Source organism: Antechinus flavipes, chromosome 2 (assembly GCF_016432865.1).
Source record: "Antechinus flavipes isolate AdamAnt ecotype Samford, QLD, Australia chromosome 2, AdamAnt_v2, whole genome shotgun sequence".
Classification (NCBI taxonomy): Eukaryota; Metazoa; Chordata; class Mammalia; order Dasyuromorphia; family Dasyuridae; genus Antechinus; species Antechinus flavipes.
The window spans coordinates 532,851,888-532,878,227 of record NC_067399.1 but is presented as its reverse complement, the minus strand read 5'-3'; the positions used below and the strand labels follow the sequence as shown (position 1 = coordinate 532,878,227).

The following is a 26,340-nucleotide window of genomic DNA, read 5'->3' as shown; positions in this document are numbered from 1 at the left end:
CCAGGTGCATTTAGGAATTAGTAGCCTTAACCAGTCTAAGTCTCATTTGAGAGGCTAGGGGAAATGAAAATGTGCCTGCCACACTTTGCAGACCCAGCCTATATTACCTCAAAGCCACCTGGTACCCAGGAGGCAAACCTTTTTCCCTCTCCTCTTCTCTTGTTGCTGGCTGCCTGATTGTGCTGCAATTAAACACAGTAAGTACAGTGCATCATCGTTCATGATGCATGTAATATATTGCCTTGGTCCAGACTCCCCATTCTGAACACACAGCTGGAATTTCTGCTGTGACCCACTGTGAGTTCTCTAATTATTCAAGTTGGAAAACTCACCTGGATTGCCTGTCTACATTGCCAAGAAAAGGCAGAAAATTCCCCCCACTTTTCTGCTGACTGTCCCCTTCTCAGAGGGTCTCCCAGGCCTGGTACATGTTTCCCTCTCCCTGCTGTTTGTCTGGTACCTCTGCCAGTAACATTAAATTCTACCACCTCTTTTCACAGCTGCAGCTTGAACCAATTCTTGCCCATCTGACCCCACTGTAATTTTCCATTCTAGCCAAGAATAATTCATGCTAGAAGAGGCTTCAAATGCCAGGCAGAGGCAGCCTGCCCAGTTGCTTTTGAGATGGAGTTTGCTCCAACTGGGCCCTTTTGCTCCTTCCCCTGGGATCATGAGCAGGAGAAACTGCTGGCCTATGTATATCTATAAGTGGAACATGTACTTAAAAGCTTTCCATCTTGATAGATTTATCAGAACATGTGCTCCTCTGGTATCATTTTTAAGGACTTAGCGACACTTCCAAGCCACAGCGAAGGAAGAACAGAACAAGTAATTATTAAATGCCTATTTTATACTGGACATGGTGCTAAGCACTATTTACTAATATTATCTTCTTGATTTTATCTTGAGTCTCAGCTGCTATCTCTATACATTGGGAGATTAGGATCAGGTGCTTTCTAAATTCTCTTTCAGTTCTAAGATTCAATGACTGTGAGATTAGTGACAGATCTCTATTTTTAATACAAAAAAAAAAAGAAATTGTGTATGTGTGCATAGGGCGACTGTCCCCAAAATTTTTATAATGGCCATTGATAAAGCCCAATATAACTCTATCATTTTATTTATGGAATTTTATTTCTTCCCTCTCCCCCCAAAAAAAATGAACATAGAGAATAATCTTTTGAAGACCTATTGAACTGTTTTATATTGTGCCCATACTGACATTCCCACAAATTCTTTATGATACTCTGTGAGATCTTTAGTTATTAGCCATCCTAATAATTAGGTTTCACTCACACCATTCTCTCTGAAGGACTCTACATTTTCAACCATTCATTAGCCACTGGAATGCAGAAGAATAATTATATATATATACACACATATATATACATATATATACATATATATACATATATGCATATATATGTATATATATGGAATGCAGAAGAATAATTATATATATATATATACACATATATGCCAGCTCTGAGTCTGCCTTCATGCCCATCAGAACTCTCTGTAGCCCAAAAATTCCTTCTGTTTTGACTATTGGCTACATAGCCACTGCCATAGATGGAGCTGACATGATAGTATACAGTGGTATAGTTTATCACTTCTCTTTTGAAAGACCAAAATTCATAAAGCTATTTATTCCCTGGTACACATGGATGGAAGATGATGATTTTTGTTAATAGCCTCAGGGAACAAATAGCTAGGTCTCCCTACAAGTATGGTGTATATATATATATATATATGAAAATGTAACTTTTAATTATCTATAAATCACCAATGAAGCCAATTGAAAGATAGATATAACTATTTAGCCATAATGGGGCACTTCATTTACTAATATATAACTGTATTATCTAATCCTGATTTTCCTCAGGTCTAAGTAACTACAATATATTCTAAATCTTTAAACTAAAGCTAGAATATCATAGAATTCATCTATCTAAGACTCCTGATCAAATTTGTATCCAAAGCCTTGGGTATCAGGTTCCTTTCAGAATTTGAGCCTTTTCTCCACCCACAGATCTTTCACTGGTTGTTAATTGGCCTTTTTTGGTCTTTCTAATTTTTCTATTCAACCATGTGGCCTCTTGCATGACCATGTTTTTCCTTCCACCTTCTCTTCTCCCCACAAAGGAAAATAAGAAAATATAGATGTTACCAAACTGTGGAAAAATATCATTACTGTAGGATCAATTTGATCCTACAAACATTTGTTAATTGATTAAGTGCCTGCTTCATGCATAGTATTGTGTTTTTCAGTAGGGATACAAAGACCAAAACAAATTTTAAAAATCCCTGTAATTAAGGAGTTCCTATGATCTATTTGTCAGGAATGGGTTGAGATGGAAGATACAGCATGTATACATACAAATGTAACACAAGGCATTTGAAGGAGAGTTAGAGCACTTAAAAAACAAAGACAATTCAGGGATTGGGGGTAAAGATCATCTAGGGAAGACTTTATTCTGGAATATACTTGTGTTGAGCCTTGAAAGAAGAAAGATTCAGTAAGATAGAATTGAGGAAGGAGGAAATCCCAAGAAAAACATTTACTCTCAAGGAGTTTAAATGTTAGAATATAGGGAATATATATAGAGAGAGAGTAAATATATAAACAACTAGGTAGATAAGTGAGATATATTGAACAGACAGAAGTTATTCAGAGGAGAAAAGTCAGAAGCAGCTGGGATGGAAGTGGGCGATGGAGAATAGACTGGTGAAGGTTTCTTAGAATAGATGGAGTTTGGGTCTTGAATGAACCCAGGAAAACTGAGAGAAAGGATTAAGGGGTTCAAGTAATAAAGGTATAAAGGACAGCTAATGCAAAGGCATGGAGAACAGAGATGGAGTTATCATCAGAGAAATGGCGCTGGGTAAAGTAATAGATAGAATACTGGGCTATTAATCCTGCCATAGGTACTTGCCACTTGTGTCTCTGGGCAAATCACTTAAATTCTCTAAGCATCAATTTCACCATCTCTAAAATAGCATAGCACCTACCTCATAGAGTTGTTGTGAAGATCTAGTAAGATAATATATATAAAATGCTTTGCAAACCTTAAAGCACTGTACAAATATAAACAATTATCAGACTCTTCATAGGACATGGATAGCAGAAGAACAAGGGAGCAAGAGATTCAAGGACAGACGATCCTGTATAGTTGAATTGGTCAGCTGTAGATGAGGTTCATGACTCTGGAGGAAGAAAGATGATATCAGAGCAAGAGTGTTTGAGAGAACAGGGATATCTCAATCTGTGACTAGTCTTAGCTAGTGAAGTCTAAATTTCTTCAATCTTTTGTAGCTGCTAAAGTTTTACTGATTAATTTGTTTCTACATCCTGAAAAACGGACACCTCTACAAACAACTGTAGTACCCCATAGTATTTATAGTCTAGTCTCTCACACATACAGCAGTCATTTAAAGGCATTGTGCCCTTTTCCACAGGACATAACTTTTGAAATACATTTAAACAGACCATAGCAGGAGTTATAAATAGAGATATAAAGCCATTTCTCCACTTGGTCATTTCTCAATATTTTACTAAACACAGTTGCCAGAATTTACTTAAATAGCTCTTAAGAGCTTTATAAAATTCAGCTGTGAAAGCAAACTCCTGTGTACTTTCTGTTTGGGCTTATTCATATTGTCTAATTCTTGGGCTGTGATTTTTATTCCCAAATCACGTCTTTCTTTTGGATCATAGTATCAGGTACTGGAAAGGACTTTATTGGTTATCTAATCTACAGATGTCAAATGTGTACATGTACCTGGAACCAGATTAAAATTTAATTGGAAAATAGTTAATAAAGTAAATAATGTAATACAACATAGATAATGTTAATACGTAAATTTCTAAGCCAATATCTGAGGACAGCTGGGCAACTCAGTGGAAAGAGCACTTGACTTGGAATCAGGAAGATCTGAGTTCAAAATTGACCTTAAACATACTAGCTATGTGACCTTGGACAAATCACTTAACTCCTATTTGCCTCAGTTTATCATCTGTAACATGGGAACATATTGGAGAAGGAAATGGCAAACCACTCCAGTTTACCAAATGAGTCACAAACATTTGGACATACCTGAATGACTTAACAGCAAGTCAATATGCAGTCCCCTGGAATCTGTTTCTATTTTAGCTTAACACCACTGATCCTAGTCCAACTCCATCATTTTTTAAGAGATCTGGAGATCAAAGATCCTAACTGATTTGTCTGAGATTACATAGCTAGGAAGCAGAAGAGCCAGGATATGTACTCCAAGACCCTTGGGTTTTTTTTTCAATGTACTCATAAGTAAGACTTTTACTACAATTTCTACATACCTCTAGCTCTTGAAATAATCCTCCTTCCATACATCTTTATTTTTTTTTCATTAAATCTGTACACTATTCCTCATAATGCAGGATTATTATTTTTCTTTGAAAAAAATAGATGGGGTAGCCACCCTTTGAAAACTTCTCAGGGATAGGAATTTCAATCTTCATAATTACATCATCAGCCAGTTGACATTTTTCAATTACCTCCATAAGGAAATAAAAAAGATATCTTGGTAAAATGGAAACAGTGAATATTGTACTTTAGGTCAAAAAAGACCCATATTTAAATATGTCCTTTGATTTTTATCAACTTTGTGATTATGGGCAAGCCACAATGTCCCTTATCCTCAATTTCCTCATTTCTAATATGGGGATAAATTGAGTATAAAAATGCTCACAGGCTTCTTATAAGGATCAAATGAGATAAACTGTCCAATGGCATACTAGAATTGAGTCATACTATTTCTAAAACACTCCAATAACTAAAAAATCTATTAATTATATTTTTAAACGGTAGGAGGAGAAAATGGCTTTGATTTGGCCTGACTTATTCTTAGTGAATTCATAATAACTCTGAGTCATTAGCCACCTCTTCCCCTCCCTTAATTTTTCATGAACTCTATTTTATATAATGCATTCTAAAATTTTCCTGGGCAACAATGTCAAACTAAGGCTATTTTTTTCTGAAATTTTCCCTTCCCCCTCTTCCATTTAAAAATAATTATAATCCTTATTCAGTTGTTGTTCATCGATACTATATTCTCCTTAGTTTTCTGTCACTTAACAATTCTTCACTTTTTTCTCAAAGTATGGGAACACTGATTCTGGAATCAAATCTCTACTTTCTTCAGTAGCAAGAGATAAAATTAATCTGTGACTAGAATCTTGAATTCATTTAAAGTATCTTCTGTAGCTGCTTTTATTATATCCTTCATCTTCAGCTTCAATTACCTTTTAATCAGATTTATTTCATTTGTATCACTTTAAAAAATCTTCTTGATAGAAAAGGCAGCACCAAAATGGAATGGTTTTACTTTCTTTCTTGTCATACATCTACCATAAGCAACAGGCCTATCCATTTGTTCTTCATTTTATGACAATATATATTTACAAAGGCATTTTTGTTTTTAGCACTTTTTGGTAATTGTCGTGTCTTTTCTGAGCTTCAGTCTTTGACAAACTTTTTTTGTTTTTAATAGATTCATGCTGATCTTATGATCTTCCTTAGTTACATACTTTAGCTTCTATCTAACATCATTTCCTCAGAGAACTCCTTGTGCAGCCACACTGACACCCTTTTTTTCTTTCCTTTTTCATTTGTGTAATATATTCATAATTTCACCTTTTTTAGATTATTCCAGCCTTCTTCAATCATATTCCACTTTAGAATCCCTGCCTATTAAGGGACCATTCATATTTTTCCCATTAACTCACTGAAATTTTCTTTCTAAAATTTTTACAATCCACAAAAAATGGAAAATATTCCAAATTCTCAGTAGTAAAGAAATGGCCAGGTAAACTACATTATAATAGGACAGAGGCACCAGTACTATAATTATACTGATAAAGGAGAATCCTTGATGAGGAAATTCCCTTTATTAATGTAAATCAGCTCTTCCTCTGCAACTTACAGATTTAAAACAGGTGGGCTTGAACTGAGGGTCCCTAATTTAAATAAAACAAAATACCATTTTTGATTATTCCATTTGTCTAATTGGCTTCCTTTGGAATACTATGCATTTTCTTTAAAGCATTATAAAAAGTATTCTGAGGAGTTCATAGAATTTAATAGACTTCCAAAGGAACTTATAACATGAAAAAGATTAAGAACCTCTGTATTAGACGATTGTTTAGTTGCAGTATTGCTAAACCCAAATAGAAACAGATTCCTGTCACATGTGGACTTAGGAAACCAGAAGTTAACATTATCTATTTTCTAATGTATTTTAATTTATCTTTGTAAAAATTTCCCACTAAATTTTAATCTAGTTCAAGCTGGATTCCAGAGTTTTTCAAGTATTTTGGACTCCTGGGTCTCAAGTTTGAATACTAGCCCAGAGCACTGAGGGATTAAGAGATATGCCCAGGATGACATGACCAATAGCGTCAGAAGCAGGTGTTAAACCTACACCTTCCTGGCTCTCCAATGCCATGCTACCATGGACACGGACAAGTTAGAATACTGATTACATAGGTGTTTAATGGGGATGGGAGGAAATGTATAGAAGTCAATATGAAGAAATGTTCAGTTAAAAAGTAATCGACTATGTTTTTTTGTGACTATGAATACATATACATATGTACATTAACAAAGATCTGAAGGAAATTGAATTGATATTGAATGTAACATTTATTAGTTTCTCTTTTTTTTGTAGTACATAAATTTATAATGGAAAAATATATAAATTAACAAAAAAGAATGATCTCCTTTCTTGAAAACTGGAAGAAAAAAAAAAAAAAGATTTGACTTTGCCAGAATTCTTCTCCTTTGCTGTCACAAATTCTAAAATGATATATGGTCACTTTTTCCCAAGGTACCTGTCACTTCATATCATCACACATAAGAAATGTCTCTTGATATTTCTGCCATGTTGGACAGAATTAAAACCAGAGTAGCAATTCCTCTGTTTTCTCTACTTTCCCGAAGAGGAAACTGTCAGCAACACAAGTCAAGAATTCATCCCCTCATCATGTTAAGGATAAGACAGTAATTATCTAGATAACTATAGCCCCCAAAACTTTTACATCTGGCCTTTGTGTCAATTTGTAATTAGTAAAGAAAGACTCCATTCATATTCTTCCCAGAACTGAACTTTCCATATCCTGCTGCCCATAACTGGGCAATTTTAAGCATATTCCATAATGATATGCACTGTTTCAATATTTTTTTAACTCCCATATACTTCACCGTAAATTTCTTCTCAGGTTCATGAATTTGATTAGAGGAGTATACTCCAATTATCTGTGATATCATATATTTGACTGTTTTAATCAATGGTTGTGTATTATAGTCCATTATTGTCCCTATCCTCCTATAAGTTTATCAACAAAGAGCCCACCCAGCGTACTGTAGGCCCTCCTTCATTTCTCCTAACAGAGGCATAGAGACCAGTAGAACAGTCTCACTCTTTATTTGTAATCCCTTGCCCCCCTGACTGTTACAGGAGCAACCTGCTAGCGGCTGCTGGATGTTAAGGGAGCCACCTGCCAGAGGCTGCTAGGGATCCAACTCACAGCAGCAGAATGGATCCCTTCATGTGAGAGGATGATGATGATGATGATGATGATGATGATGATGATACAAGGAGACTGAGAGGCAGTTGCGTTCTCTAACCTCTCTCCTCTTCCTTCTTGCCTCCGATTTATTCCATTCCCAATTCACAAGCAACATCTGTGTCACTAAAGGCTGATTTGCAATTCCTTCAGGGTTGTTATGATTCACAGCTGTGAGGACTTTTGGAGAACTGACCTGCCCTCCACACTTAGGAGTGGTCCTTAACCATGACCACTTTATCTTTTCCTATCATGCGTTTTTTTTATAACAATTTATTTTTTAATCCAGGCATATGCCTTTTTAAATATTTTATGCTAATCTCCATACTTTTGATTGGAAATGTATCCTTTCATTATCTTATCAAGTCTTAAATGATACCTGTGTTAAAATTTCATATTCACTTTTGTTATCCATATTCTATTCATTGGTACATAGTCATTTAAGGCCATATCTACTATTTCCCATATCCTTCCTTGTTTTTTTCTCCTGAGAAATACTTTATTTTCTCTTCTGTTGTTTCCATTCCTTCCTCGTTACATGATTTGTTCTCAGTAATGCCCAGTTTTACTATGTAATCTAGGAATTTTTTCTCCCTTCTCAAACTTCAGCTTAAAGTTACTTTAATCAGATTGCCAAATATTCTGACAAAAGTTCTCTCCAGTTTTCATAAAATGCATTTATGAAATTCCAGAAAGGCACCAGAAAAGCAACCAGCACAGCATGCAACCATAATTAAGAACTTAAAATACTATATGGGTTCCTGAGTGTTATCTCCTACCTAGAATTTCCAAATCACTAAAGACTCTTTCCAAGTTTTATTTCTTTCCAGTGGTATAATTTGTTCCCTAAAATGTTAACTATATTGTCTTTCTTTCCCTAGGTTCTTTATTCATTTTGTCCTTCAAACTTATCTTTCCTCTATTTTTCCTGTTGTAATTGGCAGTATTTTTGTTTTTGTCTACTTGTCTCTTCTGTCATCCAATTTGTTTAGTCTCCTTTGCTCTTCTGCTTTGTTTGTTTTTACTATTTTTGCCTTAACTTCTTCCTTGTTTCTATCAATGCTTCCATTTTCTGTTAGGATACATAATCCTTTCTGAGTTGTACTGCTGTAATATTCAATTTTTAATAGTATTTTCAAACTTCTCCCTTTTTTTGCATTATTTCTCAGCACTGTAGCATCCTGGAAAGAGAACAGATCTGTTGTGCTCTAAACTTTTCCCTTTTATCACATTTGTACAATCACAAATTTTTAGATCTAGTAAAAAAAAATTACTAATCATCTAATCTTCCCTTTTTGTGATAAAGAAACTAAATTTCTCTTAAGTGATTTGTCCAAGGTCATACAACTAGATGTCAAAGTGGACACTAGAACCAAGATTTTCTGGTTCTCCTTTGAGATGACTTCTTAGCCAAACATATTCCTCTCCCATTTCAGCTCTTTCTACTATATGATTTAATTAAGAAGAATATCTCATAATATATTTCACAACCTCTACATTCTCAGAACCTATCCAAAATAGTTGGGAGGGTAGGCTACCAGCTACCACAAAATATGGCATTCCTCTTTCTGCTTAGTCCTGTCTATCCTTTAAGCCCAAAGACAATTATATTCTTTAAAAAAATTTTTTCTTTGTCCCCTCAATTGAAAACACTTTTTTTTCTTATCAGGTCTTGAATATTCACATGTTTTTATCTGGCTCTTTCCTTCTCCATTCTCAGGCTTTGGGTTTTATCCTCATCTTTCCCTCTCTTGTCCCTAATCATAATTTTACTTACGGCTTTTGGGTTTCATCTAGAATGCAATTGTTGTCTTCCTTCTCATAAATACTCCCTTTCTTTCCTTCAGAGAGCTGTTGCCAATCATGGGTTGTCTTTCCTTGGCCCTTCTTAGTTATCATTCTCTTGTTTATCCTTTTAATATCTCCCTTCTTCCTTCAAGTCTCAGCTAAAATCTCACTTTATTCAAGAAGTTTTTTTTTTCCTCATCCTCTTTAAAACTAGCATTCTTCCCTCTCTCCAAGATTATCTCCAATTTATCATGTGTATATCTTGAATGTACATAATTATTTGGATGTTGTCTAATGTTATATTGAGAGCTCCTTAAATGCCAAATTGCTTAATAAATTCTTGTTTACTTATTACCTGCTAAAACTTATCTTCTCCATTGTACCCCTCCCTTCTTTTTTTACCCAATTCCATCAATATTACTTAGTTATCTGTAGTTTCTTAGAATTCAGTTTAACAATTTGAAATGCCTCTTACTCTGGATCTTTGGTACCACCCAAATTTTGTCTGACCCTTTTGTTTGCTGTTTTGGGGCAATCACATACATACATCCTTCCTCCCACAGAAGTGTGGTGACACTGGTTTGCTACTACTGTCTAAACCAGAAATATTTGCCCTCATTGTATAGTATAATTGAATATTCTTGTGATATTTGTCTGTTAAATAGGTCTTTTTATATTGCTTATTCCAGCAGAAATTCTTCAGGACTTAGAATATGCTTAGAAGGTACTTGATATTGTCTCTTTTCTCCAGTTGAATCTCACCCTTTTATTCTTCAACCTTAGTTACTCCCTTCACCAGCTCTCGTAGCACTATTTTTAACAATGCCATTGCATCCCCAGTGGCCCAAAATTTAATTAAAAGCTTTCTAAATTAAAATCATTAAGTTTTGGCTATAAATGAAAGCACTATGCTAGTTCTGGGGATACTAAGTTAAAAGGGAAACCTTTCTTGCTTTCAAGGAGCTTATATACTCTTGAGGGTAGAGGGGACACATACCTAGAAAATAAAAATAAAACATACAATTTATGCAGAATAACATCAGGAAAGAATTCAGGTCTAATGTGAAAAGCAGTTTACTAACAATAGAAGAGCACAATGGAAAGGCAAGGTGGCATGGGACTATGAAGCAGAAGGTTGATATAGGACTAATATGAATAGAAATGAGAAAACAGAGAGAGATGGACAAAGAAAAAACTTCTATTCCAAACTTAGTCTTCTCTCCTCCATCCTTCTTCATCACCTTCTCCTCTACCTCACCTTTTTGAGGCAATCAGGATTAAGTGATTTGCACAGGGTCACACAGCTACTAAGTGTCTAAAACCAGGTTTAAACTCAGGTCTTCCTGACTCCAGGATCATACACTACCACTGTTTGCCTCCTCTCTACCTCATTCTTGAAGCTAAAAACTTCCCTCATACCATATGGAGAAACAAACCATTTGCTGTGAGATCTCTCTCCTCAAAACTCCCTGACATTATCCCCCATTCTTTCTTCCTTTCTTTTAGCTGAAATTAAGGAAATGCTTCTCCTTACCATGATTCTATTGCTTCCTATCTTCTCCAATAGACTCCTCCTCAAACATCTCCTTTCTCCTCCTAATCTTACCTTAAGTAATGCATCCTTCTCTGATACCCACAATTATGCCCAAATCTCCCTTGTTATTAAAAGACTTTCATTCTATTTTTCCATCCCATAATACTATTGTCCTTACCTTTCACTTTCTCCCGCCTTTCACAGCTAAACTCACCACTCCTTCCTCTTTTCACTTTTCAGTCTTTTATAGTATAGGTGACAACTTTGTCACTCAACTGAAAATGCTTTCTCTAAAATTACAAGTGATCTTTTAATTGACAAATATAATGGTCTTTTCTCATTCTTCAGCCTTCTTTACCTCTTCAAAGGAATGTGGTCACCGCTCTTTCTCTGATACTCTCTCCTCTCTTGGTTTCTATATTAATGCTCTCTTTTCATTCTCTGATCTCTCTGAACGCTCCTTCTCAAGTTCTTTATACCACCCACATCAATGCCCTAACTGTAGATATACCATCAGTGCTCTTTCCTAGGCCCTTTTTTCTTCTCTCCTGCCCTCCTTTACTGCTTTACTTAGGCATTGTGAACAATCTCATGAGCATTTCAAACTTCAGGTACCCCAAACAAATCTCATTTTTTCCCTCCCTCCTCCCAAATCCATTCTCTTCCAAAGTTCCCCTCTTTTCTATCAACACCATCACCATCCTTTCAGTCACCTCAGTTCATACCTTGGCTCCATTCTGTATTCTTCACTCTCACTCATCCCATATATCCAGTCAGTTGCCAAATCTTGTCATTTCTTCCTCTGTAAAATTTTTCCCATTCCTTTCCTTATTCAGATTCTCATAACTTCTAGTCTGGACTATTGTAGTCTTCTAACTGCTTTTCTTGCCCCAAATCTCTCCTCACTTTACCCCATCCTCTAAATGAAGGCTTTCCCAACCTGAATCCCTTGCTGCCAGTGGGTGTTCCCTCCCCACTAATTACAGAAACACTTTAAGTTCTTCCCTTCTAGAATCGATCCAAACATAAAAATTCTTCACTGCCTATAAAATAATTACACACATGCTTTATTTAGGCTTTGTTCATTGAAATGATAATAAATGTCACCACTGTGCTATCCTTGCTGGACTATTATGTCAATCCCTTGTGACACAGATCATGAGGAATTATCATATAAAGCTTAGAAAAGAAACTTAAGGCATTATGATTAGGGACCGACACATCATGATGGTCTGAATTAAATAAAGTTGAGAGTGATCCTAAGTGAGAGATCAGGAGTTCTCTGTCTTGGGTTCAATCCCAATTCCATCATTTATGTTATATGTGATATTGGGCAAGTCACTTAACTTTATTGGGCCTCAATTTCCTCATCTACAAAATAATGGGATTAAACTAGATAACTTTTAAGGTCCCTTGCAGTTAAAAATCTATGATCCTTTGATTCCAAGCACCAAGAATTGATTTTCCCAATATATATCTATGTTTTGGATAAAGAAATACAGGTCTGTTGTTTGCAGTCTCTTAAAAGACAGAGGACAAAGGAGTTAACTCATATTAATTTTTCTGTATGTCTTAAGATGTTTCTTTTCCATGTTTACAGGTCTCTGTATCTCTGCCCTGCTCTCTCTGTGCATTCATTTATTTTTATCTCTTTCCTTCTTGAGTTTGTGCTTTCCTCTTCTCTCTTTTAATTTCCAAAACAAAATATAAAAGTTAAGTATAACTTTTCCATTATTTGCTGTATTGATTAAATGGTGTTTTATGTTCTTGGTTTTTAATTTAAAGTGTGGATCAATGGAACATTTTGTGTTTAAAACCTTCTTATTGTCTCTAAACTAAAAATTTTTAAACACACAGAAAACTAAATAAGTGTTCCAGGATTGTAAAGTTCTGAGCTCCATCACCAGGCTGGCTTGTGCTAGATATAAACCCTTCTTCCACAGCAGGTTCCTCATTCTTTTCTGCCCCATTCCTTGTTTTCTTTGGTTCACTCCCCAATTCCAGGACTGTCCCTGAATTTATGAAGAAATTTGCACAGCCTCTTACTCATCTTTTCCTCCCTAATGACAGCTGACCGGCTTATATCCTAGCAATCATTCTTCATGCACACAGATGAAGGAACTTCCAACATCCTTGGAATAACCAATTCTGATCTTCAGTGGTTATCTTGGTAGGACGTATTATTTATTCTGAACCAACTCCTGATTTAGCTAGATGGTGCAATATTTAGCTCACCAAACAGGAAACAAGTTCAAATATTGCCTCAAATATTTAGTAATTGTATGACTCCAGGGAACTCACTTAACTTCTGCTTGCCTCAGTTTCTTCATCTGAAAAAGAGGCTTACTGGTAGCTTAATGATAATTTCATGAAGATAAAATGAAATGGTACTTTGTAAATTTTAACATGCTATACTATGCTAGAGGTGATGTTGATGGTGGTGATGAAGGTAAAGATGATGATACAGTTTAAGCCTTTTTCTCTTATGCAGCATTTGGTGGAGAAACTTAGCCACCCTCTGCAAACAATATGTGATCTGAGCCAATGCTCCTCATCCTGTGGTATCCATTCTTTTTGTAGTGCTCAATTGAATGTGGAAGAGGCACCCAACAGAGGGAAGTGATTTGTATCAAGAAGAATCCGGATACCTTTAATGTGTTGGACCCACATGAATGTTCGTACTTAGAAAGACCTCCCAGTCAGCAATCCTGCTACCTCAAACCCTGTGGTGCTAAATGGTTTAGTACAGAATGGAGTGTGGTGAGTCATTGTCTCTTTTATGTTATTTATTTTAATGATTATATTTTTCTCTCTCCCTACATTACACACTTCCTCTCTGGAAGAATATGTGGTATATCAATGCCTTGGATTAACCTGTTGTAGAGGCCAGATGTATGGTTTGATCCCACTTTCTAAAATCTTGAAACCAGAGCAGAGAGTTCTATTTAAATAGGATCTAGGGAAAAATGCTAATTTAAGAAAATATTGAGTAACTCTATTTGTGCACATGGAGCAATACATTTTCAAACACTTCATCCAAACATCCATTCACCTTAAGGAAATACATGATGTAGACTAGACATATATCAAGTCTTAAGGAACTCATTTTCTCCAATTTAAAAAGGCAGAAAACGGATATTCAGATATTTGTTCTGTGAAATCATTGAAATAGAAGTTTGCCAGCCAAGATTTATAATCAATGAGGTCAATCTCAGGGCGCCTCAGAAAGTTTTATAACATTCAGGAAAAGCTTCAGAGAAGCCAAATACTGCTTGTCCCCCTCTGTAACAATCCTTCAAGTGTTTAACACATCAGCCCGGAAGCAGACTGAAAGCCTGTGTTTGATGTGAAGGACATTTTCTCTCCTTCTGGGAAATGGAATTTGATGATGTTAATATTTGCAAGGTGCTCAGAAACAACATTGTTGCTCAGCCATCTGGTTAACAGAAAACAGAATGAGACAAACTTATGAGTTCTGAGCCAATGGAGATAAAACCCGTGGCTGTGTGCGTGGCAGTCAAATGACAGGGGCTCAACACAGGGAAATACAGAATTTTGGTGAAGAAACTCCAAACTATGTTTATAGAATGATGGGCTCAGAGAGATCAGTTATAATCTAGAAAAAAGAAAAGCCTGATAAATATTTAAATATTGCAGCTCTAGCCAGTCACACATTTAAGATTATCAGAAAGGTTGTTTCAAACAAAACAGAAAATATTCACCACATTGTGCACAGTAGGGCTGTAATTAAGATGGGGCTATTCAGACTTTATCCCAAGGCATTAAAATTTATACAACAGTGATAGCATTTATATTTCTCCAGCTGGAAGAAATGACTAAGCTTAGTCTTAATTAACAAAAATAATTGCTCAAAAAAACCCAGAAAATCATCAGCTGGTTTACTTTCTCCCAGCAACTATATCTCAGGTGAGTCCCCACCATTCTGGCCCTACTTTGTTCTTCTCTCAGAGGTCAGGCTTGAATAACCCCACAGTGTCTTTCCATCATGATTTTTAATGTTTTAAACCTGTCATCTGAGAGATTTATAATAAATTAGTTTTTGCCCTTCTCAGGAAACTCATATGTTGAAGTCTTAGACCTTTCCCCATGCTCTTCTTTATCACCCTGTCAAAGTTTTGTAGAATCCTTATATGTGGCTTACACTAGGAATAAGACTGGCTCATTTAGGATTTAGTGTACACACGAATATTTAGAGACACACTTCTCATGACATATTTACATGCAATATACACATTTTGATCATTTTGATCATTAGATTTTAAGAAAGAAATATATTAGAACTGGAGACAACCTGGAGGAAGGAAAACTCAAGGGAATGGGGGTAATGGCAAATGAATATAGGAACTCCAGTCTGGAAAGACAAAGACAAAAATAGTTATGTGATCATTCCCTTCTTTAAAGTCTTTAAAAATCTTTTTAAAAGTCTTTAAAGTCTTTAAAAAAATGAATCAGATAAAGGAGACTATTTTTCCTTAAATTAAATCCCATGATACCAGAAGTAAATGGTACTCTTTGAACTTTAAAGAAAGATAAGATTAGGGCAAAATGAAAGAAAGGATTACTGTAATATAGGAATAATAAACTTAAAAGAGTTCCATATAGTCATGAACTAATAAAGCTAAAAATATAAATAGGTTCCCAAATGATTCAAATCACATTCATGATTGTCAGGTCTGCAGTGGAGTGTTAAGGAAAGAAAAGATGTGTTGAGGTATAGAAATCCTGAAACTGGCAGCAATTCCCATCCAAAAACAATAAGTATTAACCTAAGGGGCTGTGGATCTGATGTGTGCAGCCATCCTTGATTCCTATGTTGACAGACTGTGCAAAAATTAGAACATGTAGTCCAACTCCCTACTAAAGTTAAATAACTTGGGCAAGCAGGTAGTATAATGCAATGCAGAGAGTTCTGAGATTGAAGGCAGTCCCACCTGAATTCAAAAAACACATATGATTATAAAATTTTGAGCACTTAATCTTGTTTGTTCATCTGCCAAAAAAAGAAAAAAAATAGTAATCTCACAGCAACACTGTGAGAATCAAATGAAATAACACAATTAAAGTTTTTGCACTACTAAAAATTATTGTTGTCCAAACTAAGTAGAAGAAAGGAGAGTTAAAATCAGATCTCCAATTCCTGTTTCTTCAACATGGATTCCATAGTTCTTATAGGAAACATAATCTAAGTCATTTAAACACCTCTAGCTGGTGGGATATATCTCTTTATAACTGTTATTAAGTAATTTAATTCTTTTTGCTAAAGTAGTCACAAGAGCTCAACAGAACCAAAGGAGTACATCAATGAATATTCTTTCTTTTTTATTGTTTAGTTTTGTTTTTGAGGCAATTAGGATTGAATGACTTGCCCAGGATCATGCAGCTAATGTGTTAAGTATCTGAGTCCACATTTGAACTCAGGTCCTCTTAAGGTCCAGTGCTTTATCTACTGACCTACCTCGCTACCCCAGTAATGAATATTCTTACTAAATGAATATTCTAATGAATATTAGGGTTGAATTAAATGAACCAGGGTTGGTAACTTATAAATCTATCCTAAAGAATTTTTTTTCCCTTAAGAAGTCAAATTGGTTTGTGTTTTAAAAATGTATAGTCATCCCTATACTTTCTTTTGATCAAACTAGTAAATCCTATTGAACCAAACTCATTCTAAAAAAACATTTCTTTTTAATATGTGTTTCTGATGTTAGTCAGAAGGATACCACAGAAAGAGTACTAGATTTAGAGATATAATATCTGAGTTCAAATTTCAACTGTTCCATTTACTTGCATAACTTTGGCCAATTAATTTTCCCTCTCTGAAACTCCATTTCCTCATCTACAAACTGAAATAATTGGCCTATAACTGAGGATTCTTTGCAACTCTAAATTCTGTTATCTTTTTGACCTCTTGAAAAAGCCATGAAACATCTATTATGTTGAAAAACACAATAAGCTGAGAATGAATACTGATAGGGTTTCAGTGTTCCTATGATTGCTGAGCTATTTAATGTAGTAGGTATCCCTGTCTGCTACAGGTGTACACTGGATTGTTTCAAACTATATAGAGTAGGGATTCTTTGTCTAAGACCCAAGAGGTTTTTCATTAGATTCAGCAGTCTATATGTCAATCTTCATTATACCAACAAAGAGTCCCTGGTCCACAAAAATAGTTAAGAATTCCTGTTTCTGAGGTTCTTCCCTATCAACTACAATGTCTGCAATTTGAGCAAGTTGCCACTGGGTGGGGAGTGGTGCTTTAACCATGAGCATTTGATCTGAATTTTAAAAAATAAGTGTGTCCTATAAGCATAAATCAATGAGGATATAAATAAGTGATTTTCCCTCTAAGAACAAAAAATATGAGGTATAGCAAGGGACTTTGATTTTTCTCCTCAACAATAATGTAAGGTGCCTTCAAAATCACAGAGAATTAGCAAACAATGTTTAGCTGCATAAGCATGACCCCATGGAAACATTTTCATCATTACATTATATATATTTTTTCACATTAATTAGAACTGTATATGTATGCAAACACATACACATTCGAGACAACTATTTAATTTGACAAATATTTATTAAGTATCTTTTATGTCCAACTGGTTATGGGATTAAAAAAAAAAAAAAAACAAGCAGTTCCTATACAAACGCCGCTAAGATGAAAAACTATAAACTAGATAAGCCTTCCCATTACCACCATCCCACCAAGTATTTTAGAGATAATGAATTATTTAAAACTATGGCACCCTAACTTCTTCTGTCTTCCCTCATTCCTTTCAGTGCTCCAAAAGTTGCCAAGGAGGATTCCGGGTACGAGAGGTTCGATGTCTCTCAGATGACATGACACCCAGTAACCACTGTGACCCTCAATATAAACCAGAAGAGAAAGAATCTTGCAATCCTCAGGATTGTGTCCCTGAAATTGGTGAGTTGAAATCCTGGTGTTTGAACCCCCTTCTTCCATTTAGAGGAGAAAGTATTCAGATTCCTTAAGTATTGTCATGTCTTCTATTAAGAAGAGAAAGAAAAGCTGAATAGGAAGAAGGTATATTTAAGTGTCCCAGCCTTGAACCTAGAAATAAAACTAGAAAAGAAATTCTAATGGGTGCTTATAAGGCATAAGTATATATTTTAATCAAAGCCTTCTAGAGACAATGCCTTTTTATTATTTTTTTGGTCCACTCATTTAATAATTCTGATGATGAAAACCCCAAGCCACAGTAACCTGGTTGGGAGATAATGTTTAGGTAATCACCTATACCTGCTCTCAAGATTTGCCCTGTCTAGCTACTCTTCTGAATGCAAAAAAAAAGCTAATGACAGATTAAGATTTCTCTTTTCGGCAGTTTATCATTTTTCTTCATATTCAATGAATTATGTTAAATGACCTGTGACCAGCACAGTTTTATTCCTTTGTTCTTTCTTTAGTTTCTTTAATATGACCTTCACTTGACTCATAAATGTATCATTAGCAATTTGAATCTCTTTTTCCAAAATTCTATATTTTAGAGTTTCAATATATCTATTTATATAGATGACAGATACACAGATTTCATTTCTATTCTTCTGATAACATCATGGAGTAAAGGAACCTGTGGGTTCTCAAATGCCTACATAATAGGCATTTAATAAGTATGTTTTCATTTATTCATTCAAGTGTGAGGAGACCTTGAAAGACCTTACTAAGGTGTAAAATCTTGAGTACAGTCCCATGTGTCTATCAAAGAAAAATGATTTTGCTCAGTTCAGATGCATGTCACTAGAAGTTTACTTTCTTTAACTGGAACAATTCAAGAAGAGTATATATGAAAATCTAGAGGTTCAGCAGAGATATTACCAACTCCAACAGAATCATGAATATTTTCAAGTGTATAGAAAGACAGTTTGATTAAAGAAGGCTAGACTTGGGGAAGAAAGGCCTAGTAACAAACATTTGGTAACCACATTTAAATCTCTTCTTCTGTCAGTTACATGGGCAATAGACTCAAATAGATAGATAAAAATATGTACAATATACATATATGTATAAATATATGTGTATATGCACACAGATGCACACATATAGAAACATGGATATATGTGTGCATACACAAACATATCACAATTAGTTTGTAATAGAAATAGGACTTGCTTGAATCTAAGTCCTACTGATTCTAGAAGAGCCAGTGATCTCTCTGTTATAGGGCATTGGCCTTCTTAAAAATCATTTTCATAGCACAAATTCAATATATATTACAAAAATTCACAAAATTTGACCTTAACGTGCAAGGGATTTGATTAGCTTAAATCAATCTTCGGCCAAGAGATTGCACTACTTTTTTCCCTCAATCTAATTTCTAATCTGTTGCCTTATGCCTGGAGGCTCATTGGAAATGCCTTTGATGGCAGTTGATGCACTCACTTTGAGCATGAAGAATATATTTTCAGGACTCTGGCCCACCTACTTGAAGTGCAAACAAAGTTGGTGTTCACCCCCTTTCTTACATTGTTTCACTTATTTGGAAGTCAAAGTTGGCAGTCCTCCAGAAAACATTAAAGGCTAGAAAAAAGGGATATATCAGGGTGGTCTCAGCTCTACCATTTAAGTACCAAGATACTTAAGATACATAGGAAGGCCTAGTATTTCAACTGGAACTTAGTTAGCAAAAAGACTCAGAAATTTGGGAGGAGAATGTTTATTGAAATGTTTCTCTCTTTCACTGCAGATGAAAACTGCAAAGACAAATATTACAACTGCAATGTGGTGGTCCAGGCCCGGCTCTGTGTGTACACCTATTACAAGACCGCCTGCTGTGCATCCTGTACAAGAGTGGCCAATAGACAGTCGAGTTTTGCAGGGCGGAGATAATATCCATCCTAGTTACTGTGGGACTGGACAGATGTAAGCAGTGTTGTTGTGGGTACCCTCAACAGGCTCTGCCGGGGTTGGGTAGGTAGGAACCCCACAAATACAATTTAATCATATCCCTTCAATTAAATAAAATGGGAAAGGGGTATCTAGGTGTATGTTAGGGGTGGAAATGATGCTCTCAAGTGATGCATTCTCATTCGAACCGTCCCACTGATTAATCTTATCCTGTGTGCCAGCATCAGCCAGAGGCCCTCATGAGAAACATGCAGCCAAGCTGTTACCCTGCCACATTCCAGACAGATAGTATGTTGATCAAATATTTTGTGACTTAGTGTTTGGGGATCTAAAAATTAGTGAACTAAAGATAGGACCTGGGAGAAGTGATTTTGTGTTCATCAGTCTCTTTAACTTTCCAGAAGGACACACAGCCTTTCCTTACTTTTATCTCAGCTTGCATGTGCCTACTTTCTATTTTGCCTTACCAAGGATCACATACCCTACTCAGGTCATCAGATGGCCAAGATGCTAAATAACCAGATATCTTTTCACCAGGATATAAAATACCAAATGCCATGAAATATCCCACCTAGAGTATGAGAATATGAGAAGAGGTTGATAATTCTCTCCCCAAATCTTCATTTTCTAATATTCTGTCCTTAAAAACTGACCAATTAGTGTTCTTTCTCTTAAATCATGGTTCTCTTAGGGCTTTGTCAATGAAGTAATAGGGATTTGGGATTTGATTGGTTGAAATTTTCACTCTCCACTTATCCACCTTTTATCCACATATTCCCCAGCCCCACTCCCACCTAGGAATCTTTTTTCTGTGTCCCACTTATTAATGGCACAATTTTATTTTGTGCTCAAAAATAGATTCTAAAGCTAAGGAGAATCTTAGAATACATCTGTTATACTCTTCTCATCTTGCAAATAAGAAGACCTTAGCCCAGGAGTTGAAGCAATTCCCTTGAAGTCATGCAACTAGTACAGTTGCCAAGGCAGAGTTTGAACTGATGTTCACTGACTCCAAATTTAAGCTTCTTTCCATCACTCTACTTTATAGAACACCTTAGAGAATGAACTCTTCATAACCCTCCTGTGACACAATACAAACAATATTGATTCCATTTAGATGAAGAAATAGAGATTCAGGGAGGCAAAACTGAAATCCTGCCTCTGTCACTTGACTATATATGTGAACTTGACCTCTCTGGGCCTCAGTATACCCAATTGTAAACCTATGTGGTCCTGTGATCCTATTCAATCAGTCAGTTAGCAAGAATTTGTCAAGCACTTACCCTGCGTCCTATTGCATAAGTGCGGGATATAAAAAGAAGATATATACAAGGTATTTCAATACACATGGAAAGGAATAGCAGCTGTGAGGAATGGGAAAAGTCTCCTATAAAATATGAGATTTGAACTGAATCTTGAAGGCAACCCGGGAAAATAAAAGGTGCCTGCAGTTCAGGGAATATTACATTCCAAGCATGGAGCACTTGCTTCTGATCACAGAGATGGATGATCAACAATGGAGACAGCTTTCAAACCTGGTTCTTTGAGACCAAGACCAGTGTGCTGTTCAGGGCAGTTAAAGGCAAATTACTAAATAGCAGAAGCATGCTTCTGAGCATTGTTATTGTTGCTTAGTCCACCTAGTTATATCTAAATCTTTGTGATCTCATTTGAGGTTGCTCCCTGTCTTAGGCACTTAGATTTGCCTCTCTGACCAGGGGGACAGACTTGTGATAGTTTCCCTAAAGAATAATCCATTTTCAAATGTGAAAGACTTCTTCTTCGTAATGATTTCTCAGAGGTCTTTCTGAAATGGTCTCTCTCCCTATGTCTCCTCTACCCCTTTTCTCACACACAGGTCTACATGCATGCAAATAATCTGAAATGAAATATAGATTCAAGCCCTTCTAGACTCAGTTTCTCCTTTTATTCAGAAACTCTTCTCTTTCCTGTCTAAGACTTACCAGAATAAGATACCCAAGGCACTTAGGGTGAACTCTCCAAAAATTCTGTAATCCAGTATTTTCAAAGACATTTTCTCTCCCTGTTGAAAAGAATTTCAAGCTAAATCAATTTAATCATAGAGGAAGTTTATCCTATTGAGAGCAAAAGGACGTAAGTATATTTCCATTTTCTGGGTAGAAAAGAGATTCTCACAGCCAAACTTATCCCATAGGTTCCCAATAGCTTGAAAATCCTTTTAATGGAATTTAGTGGCACCCTAAAGGAAATAACAGCATGGTTTATGATTGACAGCATCCTGTGTTCTCAGGCAGCTTTGAAGAGAAGCTACCCAGTTACCTCTCAGTCTGTCAAAAATATCCACAATTAATAAAATGCCCTCAGTAGACCTAGTCAGACTCTCCAACCTATCTCCATGTCTACTGGGCCCATAGTAAGCCCAAGTGGATAAAAAGTGGTGATCCCATGTATAAAGACAGTCACCTAAAGGAATCCTCCAGCCCATAGGTTGCTTAGATGGATGTGCTGCTCTAGTGTTCCTTGCTGTCTTAGAAGCTGAAGTTCCCATGTGCTTTTATTAAGATTAGTTTTCTATTACCCGTAATAGAATAAAGAGCTTACTGCAAAGGCTTAATATGAGTCAGCAATATGATGTGGCAGCCACAAAAGCTAATGCATTTCTAGGCTGCAGCAGGATAATTATAGAGCTGAGAGCAAACAAGTTCATAGGATCATGGGAATAGAGCTGAAAGGGACACTCAGAAGTCATTTAATCAAACCGTCTTATTTTACAGATCAGGAAACTGAGACTCAGAGTGTTTAAATAGATTGCCCAAAGTCACATATGTAATAAATATTAAAAGCAGGATTTGAACCCAAATCTAACAAGTTTTCTGTTGCCCTGTTTTACCCCTATTGATAATCCTAAGAGTTTCCTAGATATTGAGCAATTTGATTCTTGATGTCACATTTTTATTTTATATTTGAATTTGCATCGATATCTTTTGTTTTCATGCCATCTTCATTACCATGTACATTCCTATTCACCCAGGGAATTATCTCTTATAATAAACAATAAAAAAGCAGTAGGGGAGGGAGGTGAAATAGTTCAGCAAAACTAACCAAAAGATTTACCAACTCTGATGGTATTTGTAAGTGTTCCAAAACCCACAGATTCCTACCTCTATTTAAAAAAAAAAAAAGGAGAGAGGATGACTACCACATTTTAGAAAGGACATTAATAAGCTGGAATGGGTACAACAACATAATTGTCAAGGCCAATCAAATTCAATGGATAATTGAAAGAACTGGAGGTATTCACCTTGAGAACAAAGAACTGTGGTGAGGAAAAGGGAGAAAGCTAGCTTCTTTTGAAGGGCTTTCACATAGAGGCTTGTTGCCTTTGGTTCCAGAAAGGGAAAAGGGAACAAATAATATAAGCTCAACATAAGGAAAAGCTTCCGAACAATTAGTGCTGTCCAAAAGTGGAATGAGCTGGCTTAGGGGCTTGTGAGCTTCTCATGGCTGGCTGTATGTTGTAAATTGGATCCATGATTTGGATAGGGAATAGAATAGATGATACCTGACTTCCCTTCCAATTCTAAGCCTATGATTCTACGACTCATATTGGACAGCAATAGTCTTGCCAACAGTAGTCTGCAGCCCAGAAGTCCACACATCATGAAACTTTACATGCTGTAAAAGAGATTAAACTACAGTCACCATTGGCTTAGTTTGGTTAGAGGAACAGCTGGGGTGTTCAAGGCGATCATAAGCTATTCCTACCAGAGGCAAGGCAGTAGAAATTATGATCCCTTTTGGGAGTAGCAGCCGGGCAGCCTCCATGAGCAAGAGAGGAGAGAGCTGATAGGAGCCATTTGAAAACATATTTGAAGGAAGATGGTGAGCAGTTTATTTCTGCTTCCCTGGTGGTTAGAGTAAGAGAAAATGGAGTTTAAATAGTAGCAAGGAATATTTAGGTTAAGCAGTTAAGCAAAAAGACGTATTTTCTAATTGTTGAGTCCTGGAGGAGGCTCCTAATTGAATTTATGATAATGTGAAGATAAGTCTCATATTTGTTTTTAGATGCATTCTTGCATAGAAGTAAAGAAGTCTCTTTAATGAGGCATCATTCAGCCTCTCTTGTTGATAAATTTGATAATACAGAAATTTTAGGATTGTAAGGAATGAATCATAGAGGACAGCTAGCCTAATCTCCCCATTTTACAGAAAGGAAAACTGAGACCCAAAGAACCCTAATGATTTTCCTTAGGTCACCTATGTTGTGCTTAGAAGAGTGAGCAGCAAATCTTAAGTATTCTGATTCAGAATTCATTATGTCATTGCACCACACTACCTCCAAAGGCTTTTATTTTCCAAGAGCAATAAATCAAACAATCAAAAAGTTGAATTATAAGACTGAGAGTTGAAGAGGTCAACATCCTCATTTTGCAAATTGGAAAACTGACTTATAGAGAGTTGAAGGGACTTCATTAAAGTCTAAATCTATGGACTAACACATTCCAAAAACTAGGTTTGCATTTGTATGATACCTTCAATTTTATTATTTATTTTTTAAAGGCATTCCCCTACATCAAAATCAAATAAGCTGTCACTTAATAGGGTTCTCCCCTACCCTCAGAGGTCAGTGACCCCTGGCTTCCATATAACCCTGAGGAAAGAACTTTAAAATTTTGCTATCAGACAAAACAATTAGCATTTCTGGCTTCCTAAAGACATCTTGAGTCTGGGGAGACAGGGAAAAGTCATTCAGTAGGGAGAAATACAGTTATTACAAATATCCTATTAAACCAAATTATTTTTGTTGCAACTATTATTTTATCTAAATGTTATAAGATATGGCTTATCAGAAGGCAATAAAACTATTTAATCAACAGTAATGAAAATAGACATGCCTTTTTCTGGAACTACCGGGAAGTAGTTTATAAGCCCTGCGCTGTGCCCTGACTTCCCAGTGATATTCCAGTACATTATTATTACACTCTTTCTAGCTTTAGGCTGGGTTAAGGTGGGAGAGAAAAATCCTTGGAAATAATAAAATATCCCTCTCCTTAGCTGATAAGAAAATAGTGATCCTGAGAAGAAAAGTAGTTTGGCAAAGGGTACACAGCTTACTGCTTCTGTCTTAGTCTCATTAGATCTTTATTCAAGGAAAATGACTTCACACTGATCTAGGAAATATTCCTATTTCCACAGTGTGCTACAATAGTTCTCAATTTCTCTCCTCCTTCTCTTTATCCCCTTCTTTCTTTTTCTCTTTTTCTTCACTCTCCTTCCTCTTTCCCTCTTTTCTTTCTTTCCTCCTACCTTCTGTCTCTTTCTCATTTTAGAATTAAAAAAAAGACTAGATGTGAAATAAGTGACCATGCAGTTTATATATCAATTGCTTGCTTGGATAATCAGAATCATAGCTTAAATTTGACCAGTGTTTTGCAATTTGTAAAGAACTTCTCTCATAACAACCTAGTGAGATAGATAATACAACTGTTATAATCCTCATTTTAACAGTGAAGCAAACTGAAACTCAGTAAAGTGATTTACCCAAGGTGACACAGCTAATAAGAAGAATCTGAAAAACAAAGCATCAAATTTCAAATCCAATGCTTTCTCACATGATCCTATATTTCCTTTCCTGGAAAATTCAATATATCCAGTAGCGGTGACTCGCTTTAGCCAGTTTTCTCAGATCAATACAAATTCATCTTTCAGAATATTAGCTCTCCACAAGAATGACATAATTAAAATGCTTTCCATAAACTGATTCCATTTGACCTCATCTCCAAATCCATCATCATTCAGTTTGGCAGAAGGAAATACTGTGTGATAAGTTATTATTTTGTTATTTGTAAATAGAAGATGTTTATAGGAAATTGTATTCGGAGCTATGTCTATAGAACAAGCCTTTGTATCAAAATAGTTTATTATTTAGAATATGCTAATTTTTAAAAGGGACCTAGCAGGTATTTATTTACATATACAATCTACATTTGCGTAAAATTCTTTGATCATATACTAATCCAGCTTCCTTGAATGTTACAGCTTATATGCGTCATACTGTAAATCCATAGCTACCATTGTTTAATTTTCTCATTAGTCAATCTTTTTGAAAGGATTTAAAGCAGAACATATGTTATCATGCTTTGTGACTGAGCTCAGGGACTTTTATCCCTAGCTTTGTAACTGAACGACATCTGAATTGCCACCCTATTCATCTTGCAAATCATGTTTACTCACTGATGTGATCCCTCCTTCCTCTCAAGCTCAGGCCATTTCTCCAAATCTCCTTTCCCTTCTTCCTGTCCCTCTCCCCGCCCTTCCCCTCTTCCCCTCAGTCTCTGTCCCCAACACGCACACACACACACACACACACACACACACACACACACACACACAATTTGTAATGGGAAATATATGATCCTTTTCCCCCTCTGCATTATTTCTTCCTGGGATGGGAGGGATGGGAAGCGGGTGGAGGAGAACCACTGCTTTGTCAACAACAACAAAAGTTACTCTAAAGGTTGGTCAGAATAGGAAAGGTGCCTA

At 35.9% G+C, this 26,340-nt stretch overlaps 1 protein-coding gene across 1 annotated transcript in view; it reads left to right on the top strand.

The window, feature by feature from the left end:
- Positions 1 to 19,947, top strand: part of THSD4 (thrombospondin type 1 domain containing 4) — a 174,119-nt gene extending 154,172 nt beyond the window's left edge. The window contains exons 10-12 of the mRNA XM_051973790.1: positions 13,509 to 13,688; positions 17,730 to 17,874; positions 19,655 to 19,947. Coding sequence (XP_051829750.1) covers positions 13,509 to 13,688; positions 17,730 to 17,874; positions 19,655 to 19,797 — 468 coding nt within the window. The 3' untranslated portion in view covers positions 19,798 to 19,947. The remainder of the gene's footprint in view (positions 1 to 13,508; positions 13,689 to 17,729; positions 17,875 to 19,654) is intronic.
- The last annotated feature ends 6,393 nt before the right edge of the window (positions 19,948 to 26,340 follow it).